The sequence below is a fragment of the Varroa jacobsoni genome, unplaced genomic scaffold (genome assembly GCF_002532875.2).
Source record: "Varroa jacobsoni isolate VJ856 unplaced genomic scaffold, vjacob_1.0 contig01641, whole genome shotgun sequence".
NCBI classification, from domain to species: domain Eukaryota; kingdom Metazoa; phylum Arthropoda; class Arachnida; order Mesostigmata; family Varroidae; genus Varroa; species Varroa jacobsoni.
The window spans coordinates 43,965-58,095 of record NW_019214670.1 but is presented as its reverse complement, the minus strand read 5'-3'; the positions used below and the strand labels follow the sequence as shown (position 1 = coordinate 58,095).

Here is a 14,131-nt window from a genome sequence, read left to right as displayed (position 1 = left end):
GTCTTTAAAACTTTAGGGAATGCTTAGTAGATGATGATAACATCTGGCAGTAGTAGGAGGGAATTCCGTAAAAACAATTAACCAATTCAAATTCTTGGATCTGGAGATTTTAATTGCGTGACTTCATAAAACGTATAAAAGCGCGGCCTCGTAAACTATCGCATTCGTTGCTTAACTTTATTCTGCTATAACGGACCATCGAGTGTGGGACTTGGAGTGGGAGAGTGGGGTAGACTCCAACTAAAGGAGATTTTGCATCTAATATATGTGTTCATTGCTCCGTTTTGATGCAGCGTCATCACCATGCAATTGCTGTTAGAAGGTATAAACACCTTTATAAAGCCTGACTGTTCGGTAAGTGATAGAACGAATCCAAATAATTAAAAAAGTACTCGCCTTTGACTCACGACTTAATCCTGAAAGTACTCAATTGTCGCAAAGATTGTATAAATGCATTTTTATTTTCGCTTATTTCTTATGCTTGCTTATTCTATCCGAATCTATCGAATCCGGTTTCTACATTTCTATCTAACATAGGTATTACATTAGAAGCTAAATGAAGCATTAGCTTTCTTTAATGTATTACTTAATTAACTAGCATTGTCTTACAGTTTAATCAACACGATTTCATGTGCTCCGCTTATCTAGTTCTATATTTTGTAGAGGTTAGCCAGGTTCCATAGGCGTTGGCACTTCAAGCACTGTAATATACCCCTGGATCGAGTTTTGTGCGTCAACATTATACATGTCAAGAGATGAGGTTACTGCCGGCGTTAAGAAGTGTGCTTATTTGTGTCTGTGTGCTTAATGTAATCGGAAAATTACACCGGCTTCTCGAAATAAGGGGCTGCGAACGACATTAGAGACGAGCCCATTTCTGGGTCTTTAACACATGCTATTAGATAAGCTCTTTGCTTCTTTAGCAGCCTGTAAGTGCGGAAGACCGCACAGTGTTCGCGCGAAATTTTTTGCGTGAGGGGTAATAGCAAGCTAGAAAAAATAGCTGTTGGGAGCTCAAGATAATCCCCATTTGATGGAAATAGGCAACGGGAACAAGAATTTCCATGGAGCTGCGGTATAGGAAGGAGACTCGACCAACACAGCATGATACTCTGGAATGAATAATAACGTTATTCTGCCAACCGAATTCACCCCGAAGACCCGAATGAGGGTCTGGAGACCACTATCATTGACGCCACGAATGCAGCACCGGTGACTTTACGCAGAGAAGAGTCAATTGCCATTTCTGACGCCCGAAGCCCACGGAAGCGCCTCCATTCACAAACACTAAATGCGAGAGTGGGCCAAATAAGTCGAAAGGAAATGAGGCCTGTCCACGTGTAGCAAAAAATGCCTGACAGGGCGATAATTAATGCTGACATTATATATAGTGCGTTTTAGGCTCAAACGAATAAATATGGCTTTTTTATAACTTGTTTCCGGTGTTGTATCTAAATATTATATTATTATTATTATTATATTTCAATACAGATATTTCAACTAAATGTTTAGCATGTGTCAAAAGTGTTTATTCTTATTAAAGTATATGTTATATTAAAGTAAACAATAATGTTTATTCAGTGTAATCTCTGGTTACCTTGACTACATCTTTAGTTCAGGGCCTAAACCACCTGCAAACCATTTTCAAATTCTTTCCTTAACCTATTAATAAATATCTGTAATAGTAATAAATAATTTTGCCTGTAGTAATAATAAATAACTGTGCCTCAAACGATCTTTGTAAGAATAAACTTGTTTAGATGTCGGTCAAGTACGCTTCACACATGAAATCCGCGCGGAATTCAAATTTTATAGCTGATAGCAAGTAAAATAAATGAGCTAAAAAAAGCACTGAAAAGTTAAACAGATGCAAAAAGGAACAAAAAAATTCGAAAAGTTTAATTGATAGAATTCATATAGATTATACAATTGGCTAAAGATATTCTCCTTTTAAAAATGATTGCTAATTTCTGCATAAAAATATAGCCTTATCAGATATAGTGGTTTTAGCTACTTTAATCAATTTTCAGGTCCTTTAGATTTTAATTTTTCTTATAATCTTTCATTTACATCATGGAAAAGTTGCCTAAATGCCCTGCTGCTGATGACTACTAATTACGTAAATCATCGATTTCAGGCAAAAAAGTAGTTTTAATTATAGTAAGACTTTCTCTAGCATGAAATGATTGAATAGTAGGTGCTCTGTATTCAAATACCGATGTCGACGCACTGCTTTCAGTAATAGCTATTAGTTTTCTTGGACGATGTTTTTCTTAAGTAATAAAAGTTTTGGATGAACGCGATCGTAAAACTGCTGTCACCTTTTCAAAAAAGCCTATTACCATACATATATTCTACATAAACTTCATATGAATGTGTATGTAATCCGTGTTTATAATCTCTGGTTAATGATAATCATTTTAATTTTTTGTTCATATATCCATGTTACGTAATCATTATTTATTTTCGTGTTACTTGTCATTGTACGACCAGCTGACACTAAGTGATAACAAATCATACCTAAAATTTTGATTGATGAGATTTGATTCTCTTATTTTTCCATCAAGCAAGGCTTTGCACGGCAGAAAATTAAAGAATTTAAAAGGTTCAGCTATATGACAATTGTCTTTTTCCTGTCTCCTGATAGAAACTACAGTTGTAATTAAATCATTTGACTTATGTTTTGTTCTTTCATCAATTAGTTACTTTACGTTTTGTTCCGCTGAACCCCCGTTTGAACCAATAAAAAATAATAAAATTCGTTATGATTGTCGAAACAAGTTGATTTTTATTAGCTTACCCACGAATTTCAGACTTGTAATTCTTGATCATATAACCTTATATTGTATAACTAGACTTATATTTCTTGATGATTAGGTACGGACTCACTTAAAAATAATAATAGTATCGCCATCCTTAAACACATTACGCTGCGATGAAAGAAACAATATTTAAAAAAGAAAAAGGTAATTACATTCTTGATCAAAACAAGAGTATAAGAATTCAAAATCCATTATTTCAGCTTTCTCATCTTTTATTTGTAATGGTGACATGACATCCGATGACCTTCTAGCAGGAACGTAACTTCAAACGTATTGAAATATATTTGAAGTAGAAGTATAATTGGATTTAGAAGATTATATCGGTGTCCCTAATCTTTATTCATCATACAATAAAATGAAGATACTAAGATCAACTTTAGTATTTTTAACAGAGGCTTAATAGAAAGACCTCTTGTATAAGAACGTTAGCCGAAGCCATTTGCCGGCTGGGAAAAGAGTAGCTTCACACGTTCTACGCATATGTAAAATATTATTCGTTAATAATTTTTTTAAACTAATTGACAGTTACACCAAAGCAAAAATGTACCTATATATTACTAAAACTATTTCTGTCTGAGCGCTGGCCTTAAATAGTTGCTTTCAGTTACGGTGTCGTGTTGAAGTGGGGTACGTGTGAGGCTGATACGATTGAGTGGCTTTTTTTTACTGAGCGGAAGTTTCTTTCTCCCACTGGGCATAATGCTAGGTTGGGCAAACTGATTTGCAGGTGACTGGTCCAACAATCGTTTAGGATTTGTGCAAGTTTTATACTGAGGGATTGCGTATCTTTTAGGTTGCACAAAATTGGAGAATAACTGGGCACGACAGGATGTCGGCTGGTGGGCTACGGAATTACGGCAGAAATGTTCCACGCCCATCAAAGGCGTCAAAGGTTTATGTCAAGCTGCGTAGGTGTACTGCGGATCAACATCAAGATAAGCATAGAATGAAGCTCTTTGGTCTATCTGTTATTATTCAAATTTCTGTTTCATTCATTTATGCGTTCAGCAAATGTTCCAGTGTAGTTGCTTTTGCTACTATATTGTGCCCTCATGTTAACTGTCAGGTTCGTTTTTAGCAGGATACGTTTTCGAAAGTATTGCATGACAATTGTTACAAAATAAAAAAAACCCATCTAAGGGAAATAGCAGTAAAAAAGCGATCACTTTTATGTGTATAGAAATAGTATAAACGTAAGCAGGATAAAATCTGAGTTTTTTTTGCTTTGATAGAGAAACGAGAGCCTCCCGGCGACTCATGCTCTTTCTTTATACTCTCTTTCCCATATACTTTCAAAACGATTAATGGAGAATAACTACCCCTATTTATAGACAATAAATCTTTTTTTTGCAAAACTCGTTCATCCCGTATTCCCGAATTATATTATCCGAATGTTAGCCACGTTGCCACGAGGCCATACCACGCGAACGCTGCTGCTGCCGCTGCCTTCGGCTAAATGTAGTAGCAGACGTTGCAGGGCAACGCAACGAGAAATTACATTGATCATTTATAATCCCGCAAAACTTATTCTCATTGCAGACGAACCTTTTTTTGCCCTCACGATCTTGTCCAATGATTCTCACACTGCTTTCTTTACCCCGTTCCTTTATTATAGGAGAAGAGCAGGAAGCAGCAGACACACAAACCACCGCTATGGCCGACTTTGAAGGCGTTGTTGTAGCATTTCTTATCAGACTCTTATGTTTATTTCGGTCCACGAAGAGAAACAAGGAGGAAATAGAGAGAGAGAGAGGGAGAGAGAGAGTGAGAGAGAGAGAGAGAAAGAGAAAGAAATAGAGAGAGAAGTCGGGGTTAGGCAGGAGTACCACCTCCGGAGACGTTCCGATTGCGTTTCCGGCCGTCTGATGAGAGCCCAGTTCTGATGCAGCGGGGATTCAACCGTCGTTGCCGATTCTTATCTGGCTTGCACTTGCCGAGTGAATGAGGAAAAGTGCAAAAGAGATAAAAAGCTGGTTCTGGTACAAGAGGTATAGTAGTATAACGACTGTCGCCGCTTTACGCGTTTCTTGCGTTTGAGTGTGGCTATTTACCAGGAATATCTAATCCTCGGCTTTAACCGCATACCACAATGCTTTTTTTTCGCTCCGCTATACCCCCCAGAGGCACGCAAATGCTTTCCACCCTCATGGGACTAATAAACGAAGCATAAATAGAATTTGCTGGCGTTGAAAGGTATTGAGGATATCGGTAAGAAGTCCTTGCGTGCTAAGCATATGTTTATTTATTCTCTATATTCTAACATACTTCTTTGCCAGTGCAGTGTTACAAAACGATAACTTGAAAAACCTGTAAGTAATAAACAGATTACTTCACTTGCTAAGCAGATAATGCACCCTCAAAAGAGCCTCAAAAATAGATTGAAAAGAAAAACAGTAAAATAAATTATTTGGTATTATGATTTTCATCGGGTTTGCCATTCGACTGACTGTAGTCATTGTAGGCCCTGCCATTTTAAGCTATTCGGACTATTTAGTTGATCCTGTCGCTTTCTAGATTGGCTCCCTACACAGTTACACTGAGTGACTTTACCATTATTCATTCAACCGTGTCCACCTGCGACCCAATTCTGTTGGACAACAGACGCAAATGCTTTGATACTGGATCTTAGCAGCAATTAACATGCCATGACTATTTACGTGCGTAGGTTACTACTCACCGGGAATAAAGCCATCAAATGTTTATAAAAATAATCAGTCAAGTTGTTCTTTTTCGTATGTACATACTCTGCTCCTCCCTTCTACTACTTCCTATAAGTGTATTTCCACATGCCAATGGCTACTAAAGGAAAACAGGTTTTGTGAAGTGGGTTAGATCATCTTCTAACGTCCTCTTCTTCTCAGTGTTCCCTATTACTTGATTCTAAATTTACTGACTACACAGATATGGAAGATAGCAGCAGTATCCATAACAGCAATATGGCCGCAACATAACTGCTCGGCTACCACTCACATACGGGGCCCTTTTTCTACAAGGCTGTGTCACGTGACTCGTACACTACTCCCAGTCTTATTACATAGTGAGAGCGTTTCAGCGGACTTCCTCATGGAGGTCATGATCATCATCATTGCCGTCATCATCACGGTGATTTTGCCACCACTTTGCGCTAAAGGGGTGCTTTGCGTATTTTCAGTTTGTTTCTCTTTTCCAGCCCTTCGATGCTGCCTACTAAGAATTTTTTCCCTGACTGTGACCGCGCACCTTTTCTTTTCTCAAGTCTCCGAATAGACGCGATCTCCACAACACGTTATCTTCTGCCTTCTCCAACCGTATCTGTTCTCTTTGTAATTCGAGAGTGCGACCGGCAGATTTTTCGTGTGATGCTTCTGTGCTAGTTTCGTGTTGTAGGCACGAAATGAAGGAAGACTAGACCAAAGAAAGCCGTACGAGACGCAAACTTTTGCGACGTGACCACTACAGCCGCCATGCAGACCACAGTCAACTGCTGGGCCATGGCAAGCCTTCACGAGAATGGAAAGAACTCGGCAACAACTCGGTTAACGTTGTACCACCTTGACGGTGGCAGGAACAGCCCGTCAGCAATTCGCTAAACAGAATAAACAGAAGTCTGATCTCTGTTCCGAACGTAAGGCGGAGTTTACTTGTTTCTTTTATCCCACTAGCCCCAGCGTAGCCCCTGCCCAGCAGTTAAATGCCTTTAGCGTCGGCGATCTAGCTCTAACTGAAGAAAGTCTAGTTGACTGAACTAATGAATACCACTCCACTCGAGGATCTCGAAGCTTACTACCGTGCCTATGTCATATAGCAACAAGCAGATTACCTGTGTGTTATCCGGCGGTTTCCAGCGCGGCAATGTTTGGTGATGTAAATATGTCCTTGTTTTTATACCAAAGAGCGTGAACAAGGATTTTCCGTGCTGTAAGGTTATCACGCAATAACTTGCCTTAAGTAGTGCACTATTTCTTTTAAAAGTAACTGTGAAGAAAACAACAACGACCTTATGCTACTACCGCGGTGAGGATGGTTCGGGTTAAATCGTTTGTATAATGTAAATTTTGTCAGAGGTTTTACTTTAAAAAAAAAGACATTGTGGCCATACACATTTTGTTATTTCGCACAGCTGGCTCTCCAATAAGGCTTGAAAAATGATCGCTAACAATTTTCCACACGACCCATACAAAATGAAGATAACCGTTTGCCTTCGCCCTTCTACAGACAACATCGATCGCACGTAGTATTTTTGTTAAGAATTTATGGTCTAAGAAAAAAGGTAACAGGTTTCTGCAATCAGTAATTTTTATCACTTGCAGTTGTTATTTATTTGTGGTTGTTATTATTGTGCAATGATGCGTATGATTTGACGACTAACACATAGCCACACAATCGGCATATCACACGTAGCATCCTCCACAGAAATAAAGCTGAGAAACGTAACATTACAACAGACGATTCCATGAATGCACGTACCTTCACAGACACGCGCACACACATATATACACGTGTGCATATATATATATATATATATATATATATATATATATATATGCACACGTGTAGCTTTAATGATTAACCACAATCAAACCATTCAAAGCTAGTGAGGTAGCCCATTGAATAATTGAGAAACACTTTAATTCTATGTGAAATATTTAATTTCATTATTGAAGCACCCGTGGCTCTTACTCCTCTTTTACCTCTCGCATTTTGATTGTCGGCCGCCGTGGGGTGGTTTTTTCAGTGATGTGCCTTCAGCGGGGTTCCAAATTCTTTATTCACTTTATTCAGCCAGTGACCGCACTACATTTCCATCTTTTGGTAATGAGAAAACGATGAAGGAAAAGTGAGATGCGAGCGGTAAGCTTAAACAGTTCTACCGAGTTAAGTTACCTTTACAATGAGAGAAGCACAGGGGTTAGACGAGAACGTGAAGTGAGTCTATACGATAGCTGTCGTACATTGTGAAGAGGTAACATCAACAGCGGCGGTCTGACCGGTTGTACATAGTAACTAACCATCGCAGTCGAAGTAAGCCCAGCGGGCGAAATTACTTCAATAAATTGTTCGGCTTGGGGAGGACCACGGAACCAATGGCCCGCGGGCACGAACTACCTCTCGCGTCGCTGTGTAGTAGAAAAGTCGAGCTTGAGAAACCGGCAGTTACCTCGCAGGTCATCGCGGATTCGCGGGTAATGAAAAGTGATCGAGAGAGAGAGGTTTTCGAATGCTCATGGGAGAGGCGCTATGTTGCTAAAAGTAGCATACCTCCATCACATGACGTAAATGACTATTCCGGTCATAGGCATAAAAGTTCAAGTGTATAATGGTCGGCGCAAGCAGATCGAGATATGCAGACATCTAATACAAACAAATTATTGCACCAACACAGCAACACGGCTACCTGGATTTGATGTATTAATGCCATTACATAACGAGGGCAAGTATGGGGGTGCATTTATACAAGCTTTTTTCCTTTGTCCCTCTTTCCAGTTACCTCACTCTCGTCAACTGAAAACCACTTACCCATAGTCAAGAGCATACAGACAGAGAGGAAGGAATTTTAGAGTGTTACTTCAGAAAGAACAGCCCCACCTTTGCATTTATTTCGTGAAACCACCGCAGACCTTTGCATTCAAGCAAACACCTGCATATTAGCTTAAAGTCCTGCTTCCCAAAAATAAACGGAGGGCCATTCAAACCTTAATATTAAGCGCTAGCGCAATAGGAGAGAAATTGTAACAAAAGGCAGAAAAATAAAGCTTTTTTAGAACATACCAGCACCCAGAAACGGCCCTCTGGATTTCGTTACTTGTACGGTTCACGTCTATTGCGCCGACTGAGGTAGCGTCTGATGTCAATGATGAAGCAACTCTGTTGCAAGATCTTATGCGACTTAAGTCGTGTCACTTCGATACTACTCCCCCCAAATTCACCCATCAAAAAGGTGTTTCAGTTGTAAGCGTTAATGATCAAAACCATTATCCTGTAAGCAACGAGTTTAGAAAAAACATGTTTGTACTAGAGAAAATGAAACAATATTATTCCTAGTCCTTTTAACAAGAGACTATTTTAATTTACTTTTAATACGTATAACCTCATAATCATCTATTACCTTATCGAAATACCAAAATTCTTTTACTTCAATTGTGTCAACAATACAGTGATTTTTGATGGCGGTCCGAAAAGTTGAGTACGTATCATTGTTTCTTATAATATTAGCAATTATGGCTTCGCACGAATTGTTCTGAGTTAAGAATCCTGTAATAAGATTCACCAGAGAACTTATAATGTCCCTATCAAAGACGATGTCTGCTCCTACAATGAGAACATTGTCCGAAATATCGCCCCCAACACACCTAAAAAAAGAAGAAAAATGATATTTAATATCTGAAGAGTCACTGTGTCGAAACCGAACAGAATTATTAGGCGTGTACGAATTTCAAAACAAGTAGTAAACGTTATTATTACAGCTCGTATATAAATGTCATTTATTTATTATAGTCTGTTAATTCCTGTACGGTACGCACCAATCTAATAACTGCACTCGCGCACGGGTGTCACCATTGCTTAAATTAATTTGAATATTTTCCCTTAGCGTATCGAGAACAGCCGCGTGGCAGTCGGTAAAAGTGAACGATTCGATTAAAGGCCGCGCTTTTAATATACACAGACCGGTGAGGCCAACCCCTGAGCCTAATTCGAGAATTCGCCTTCCGCTGAAATTGCCAAGGCGGAGCAGTACTTCCAAGAGGATTCTTGACGCTGGCCACGACTTCAGCCCTGTGGTTCCTTATTAAAGTATAACACAATTACCTTGCTATTAACTGTGTCATTGCTGTGCTTCCCTAACATGTTTCTAGTGAAAGCAAACACAATGCATGATACTTTCGTATTTTTCACAAATGTATATTGTTTGTTATGTCGATAACTCGCGGTTTGAAAGCCACGTTTGTATAATAGTTCCTTGACATACAGACGGAATACACTATGTTTGACCTATCAGCTAACCAAAGCATGGGGTGATTAGTTATCGAAAACTTTGTTTGCTGTTATGTTGTAAACTGCGTGTGTACGACGATTAAAAAACAGTATAAAACGTACTATTTGTATCGAAAAATTTACCCTGTGAAGCGAATGCGCGGTTTTCCTTCAGCGTAACATGGAATGGGCCACTTCCGCACTTCTCGTTTATGCTATACGTGACAAAGCCCTCATGACTTTCTGCCGACATTGCGGTGCTCAACTCTGTATACAAGGCGTCGCCAAGGTCCCAGTGGCCATCTAATCTTGAGATGAGTGTTTTCAGCACAGATAATCTGCCTTGTACAAGTGATACATTTGACAATTGAGTGCGCAATTTGATCTACCGTATCTGGTTATAGCGAGGTAAATTAATTACTTTCTCTATAGATTATTACAGTAGTTTAGGACGATCGGCTTCGAACGAAATATGTCCACGGCGTGCAGAGGCTAAATGAATAGAGAGTACTGCTCTGCAATATGGGTAATAATCGGGCATTAACACTGTTATTACCAAAGCAGCCAGTAGACTATAGCAAATACCTTCATACATGCGAAAAAAAACAAGACAGGCTTTTCATAAATACACTTGAAATCGTCACGTACAGAAGAACGACAACTAAACGATGATCAAAACCAGACTATGTAAAAAAGATATGGCACTGTATATACAGATATGTAAGCAATTTTTTAAAAGCAATATTGCATTTTTATATTTTTTCAAAATGAAATCAGATCTAAATGAAGCAAGAATTGCAGGAAACACTAGGTTTCGTCTCTTTCAAAAACTAAACATAAATACTAGCTATAATAAATAGCACAAGGGTCAACCTGTAGTCTTTGTGGGGTGGAAAGGCTCTGGCGGTGGGGTTTTGGAACGCAACTTCGACCAGCATAACTTCATCGAGATCTGGTAGCAGAGCTTCCACGGCATCGGCGATTTCCCTCGCGGGTCGACAAGCCAGATACTGTTCACCAATGTTCTTGATTTTCAAGAGTATACCTTTGTTGTCGATGTCATTCTCTCGTTGTATCTTCTGCCTCGTATCCATCAGGCTGGTTTTTCTGTACACCCTATTAAAATGCTTCTCTATCCTTCCAGAGAACCTCCGATACTACACTTAATACATTCGCCTCGAAGCAACCGTTCCGTTTCTCATGTAGTTCCCGTAAGCTTTACCTTCATGTTCACATAATTATACTAGTACCATGTATTATATAGAAGCCGTCAGAATACCTTACAGGTTGTTACCTAATGCAAGAAAAAATGACGCCCCTCAGAAACTTCGAGACGAAGCTGTGTAATCAGCTGTGTAACATATTACCAAGCAACCATGTTTGGGAGAGGGCGGGCGATATGTTTGAATTCTTGGCGCCAGATGGCTCTGTCGGTTAGTGTTCACCCACTTGTTGTTGTAATCGCTACTGTTTCATTATTGGCTTATTCAAGACAAGTTCCAGCATTTAATTTTCTAGCAAAGTTTCCTATTGTAATTTACTTAATACAAACAGGAGTATCCGTTTATTTATTCGATGTAATTCTTATTATATATATATATATATATATATATACATATATATGATAGTTGAGCGATTTTTGAAAATCGGGACGCGTTACCTTGGTATAATCTAAATAATGAAGATGGCCAGATCTCATTAGATCAATTTAGAAAAAGGCCTACGTAAGCTAGATTATTTTATTCAAACTATTGAATATCGATGAAAATTTTCTCAAAGCAAAAAAATGCAGACGGTGTCTAGAGGACTCCACACTATTACCGGTTTGTGCTTTGGTGTCATTGAACATTGATATAATCGGTTAGAAATTTCTTTATTTTGTCTAATAGAAGCATCAAACATTCACTTTTGAAAAGTGTTGACACGTGTGGTAAGAGCTCGTATTATGAAAGTAGAGCTTCAGCTTTCATTATTTGTTAACTTACTAAGATCATTATTATAGTTAGCATTAAGCTTGTTAGCTAAACGAGGCAAGGCACGATTTATGTATAATAGGGAACCTAACATAAACGATCTGGCTGTGATGCAGTATTCCCATTGTAACCCGAACGGCATTTGTAAACTGTTTGTTCTCAGTTGATTGTTGCAATAGTCATGCCTTTATTGAACGATTAAATTTATTACACTGCCACTACACGCCATTACTAGTAGCTAATAGCGTTGCGTAACTGAGTGTTACTCTAAGTGCCGCGCATGCGTCCCATGCTAAGCTCAAAACCACGCCATTCTGTTTTACAGTAGACAGTGTTGTGTGAGCTGCCGTAAACATTTATTGCTTGGCGAATCGTGATTCACCCCTGTTTTAAGTGACGGGAATGGCTGGCAAACGGTAATTGTCGGCAGTACAAATTAAACATGTTTATTTCTATTATGAAAGCTGTTATCTCCATAAGACTTAGCGGCAAAGGGTAGGATTTCCTCACTGGAGCAGGTATAGCAGCGAGTTGTTCGAGAGTATTTTGCTCGCTATCGGCTACCTTTCATCTTTGATTAGCTGTCTCGCTCTAGGACACCGATTATTACCCAATGTATCCCTTCTAAATTCAGAATTTCATTAGAATGACTACTATTCAAATTGGTTCTTCTTCTCTTAACAACATCATCTCCTGATATCGTAATAAAAGTCTCTGTTCCTTTTTAGTACGACGAAGTCAGTTTGAAGGACGACTCTCGACGTAGCATAACATATAGCTGCTTCACATCAAAGGCTTCAAACTCATTGCGAGGAGAAGTCCAACAGGACCACAGCAGCGAAATACAGCCGAGTACCTTTACGCATACAATCCCCCATAGAGCCGTGTACAGCCAAATACAGAGTCACATACACAAACTGTAGATCGACTACAGAAATTTCGACCGCCCTACACGCCCCCAGTGAAATCTGTGTGAATGTAACACTAGCCGTAAATGTACCCGAGCTCGTAGATGCAGTGGAATACGTTGCCCGCAGTGTTCACAAAAGCGTGTCCCCTTTCGCACTCAGTAGTCCCACCGTCCCACGCTAACAGGCGTCAGAAGTCCAATCCCCCACGGACTGATCGGCTGAACAAGACACGAATTTTCAAATAGGATTCTCGCAAAAGCGAGGCGCGACTCCGATTTTCTTCTTCGTTCCTCTCATCCTCTGTCCCGATGGCACAAGCTCTTGTTACATCGTACTTGTACAGGCAGATTCGGCAAACCTCTACACGCAGTTCCATGGTGTCGGTGCCTGCCTCGACCCACCCTTCTCTCGTTTGCCCTCCTTTATAGTCTGACTATGTTGTACTAGTATGCTGAAGCTGGAGTCGCCGCTGCTGGTGCTGCTGAAATAGAACCACCGCATCTTGTGCTGCCGCCGCCGCCGCCATTGCTGCCACACGCGCAAGATATTCGAAGAGGCCAACTTTTTGTCCATATTCAATTTACATGTTAAACCACCCAGTGGTAGAGACAAGCGCTCAGAGCCGAGAAGTAGAAGGGGGATTTAAGATAGAGCAGTCCACTGGCAATGGGTGAATAGCTTGGGAGAAGGGCTATGAAAAAATTCAGAAAAAAGTTTTTTCTTTCTTTTCTCTGTTATGGTCTTTCTCAGAGTACAGAGTGACCTCATGTTTGGTAATGTGAGCGTGAGGCAAACGGCTTCAATGGGAATTTAAACTCGTTGAGGCCAGAACGCCGAATTGAAGTTAAGATGGATAGGCGGCAAGTTACTCGTCCTTTTGCGTTTGCTCCTCGAGCGGTACAACACCGTAGACGAGACTGAAGCGCCCGAGTGGAAAGAAAACAAAACAGGAAAGGGTTGTGACGAAGTAGAAACTTGGTTGAGCTGAACTATGGTGAACGCGTTGAGTGAAACCCAAATGGAAAGGCGTAACAAAGATACTTCTGGGTTAAGTTGCCGGTAACGCAGCCGCATTCACGGTCAAAAGGAAACAGTGACAAACCCAGGAATATAGTTTGTTTCCGCGAAAAGCCCTTGGTGCATCGTTGGCAATATTAGGCAAGATAAGGATGTTCGAAATATACATGTTGAGTGTGTTTTGGGAATTTTGATGGGAAATAGATATTCGACCATATTTGGGTTCTGTGGGTATATCCCGTGGTTTCGTATCTCTATATCAGGCCAGGTACACAAGTTGAGACAACACTGTGGATGCTCGTCTTACGCTTGCTCAGAGAGCAATGGGGCCTGAAACGTAATCTGAGTCGCTTTTTGCAGTGCAAAAATGCCCTATGGCGGAAAGGCAACCAACGAAAATGCAATAAAAAATCAAAGCGTAACTGTTTCTTTCAGGCAATCCTATGTAACAAGCTAA

At 39.9% G+C, this 14,131-nt stretch overlaps 1 protein-coding gene across 5 annotated transcripts; it reads right to left on the bottom strand.

The window, feature by feature from the left end:
* Nucleotides 1–7,079: 7,079 nt before the first annotated feature.
* Nucleotides 7,080–11,133, bottom strand: LOC111272135 (protein-lysine N-methyltransferase EEF2KMT). Of its 5 annotated transcripts, none has more exons than XM_022853386.2 (4): nucleotides 10,647–11,133; nucleotides 9,918–10,111; nucleotides 9,323–9,575; nucleotides 7,080–9,151 (listed from the first exon to the last, which is right to left on the bottom strand). In XM_022853386.2, the coding sequence occupies exons 1-4, from the start codon at nucleotides 10,865–10,867 to the stop codon at nucleotides 8,860–8,862; spliced, it is 960 nt and encodes a 319-aa protein (XP_022709121.1). In that variant the 5' UTR covers nucleotides 10,868–11,133; the 3' UTR covers nucleotides 7,080–8,859. The 5 variants fall into 5 exon arrangements, with proteins under 5 accessions (XP_022709121.1, XP_022709120.1, XP_022709122.1 ...); XM_022853385.2 differs by having other exon boundaries at nucleotides 9,323–9,584; nucleotides 10,647–11,132; XM_022853387.2 differs by having other exon boundaries at nucleotides 9,323–9,584; nucleotides 9,918–10,115; nucleotides 10,647–10,880.
* Nucleotides 11,134–14,131: the final 2,998 nt, after the last annotated feature.

Coding starts and splice junctions, on each gene's coding strand:
- LOC111272135 (XM_022853385.2), bottom strand. CDS start 10,867: ATGGATACGAGGCAGAAGATACAACGAGAGAATGACATCGACAACAAA. Junction 10,112..10,646: donor CCACCCCACAAAGACTACAG/GTTGACCCTTGT, acceptor TGTACAAGGCAG/ATTATCTGTGCTGAAAACAC. Junction 9,152..9,322: donor CGAGTGCAGTTATTAGATTG/GTGCGTACCGTA, acceptor TTCTTTTTTTAG/GTGTGTTGGGGGCGATATTT.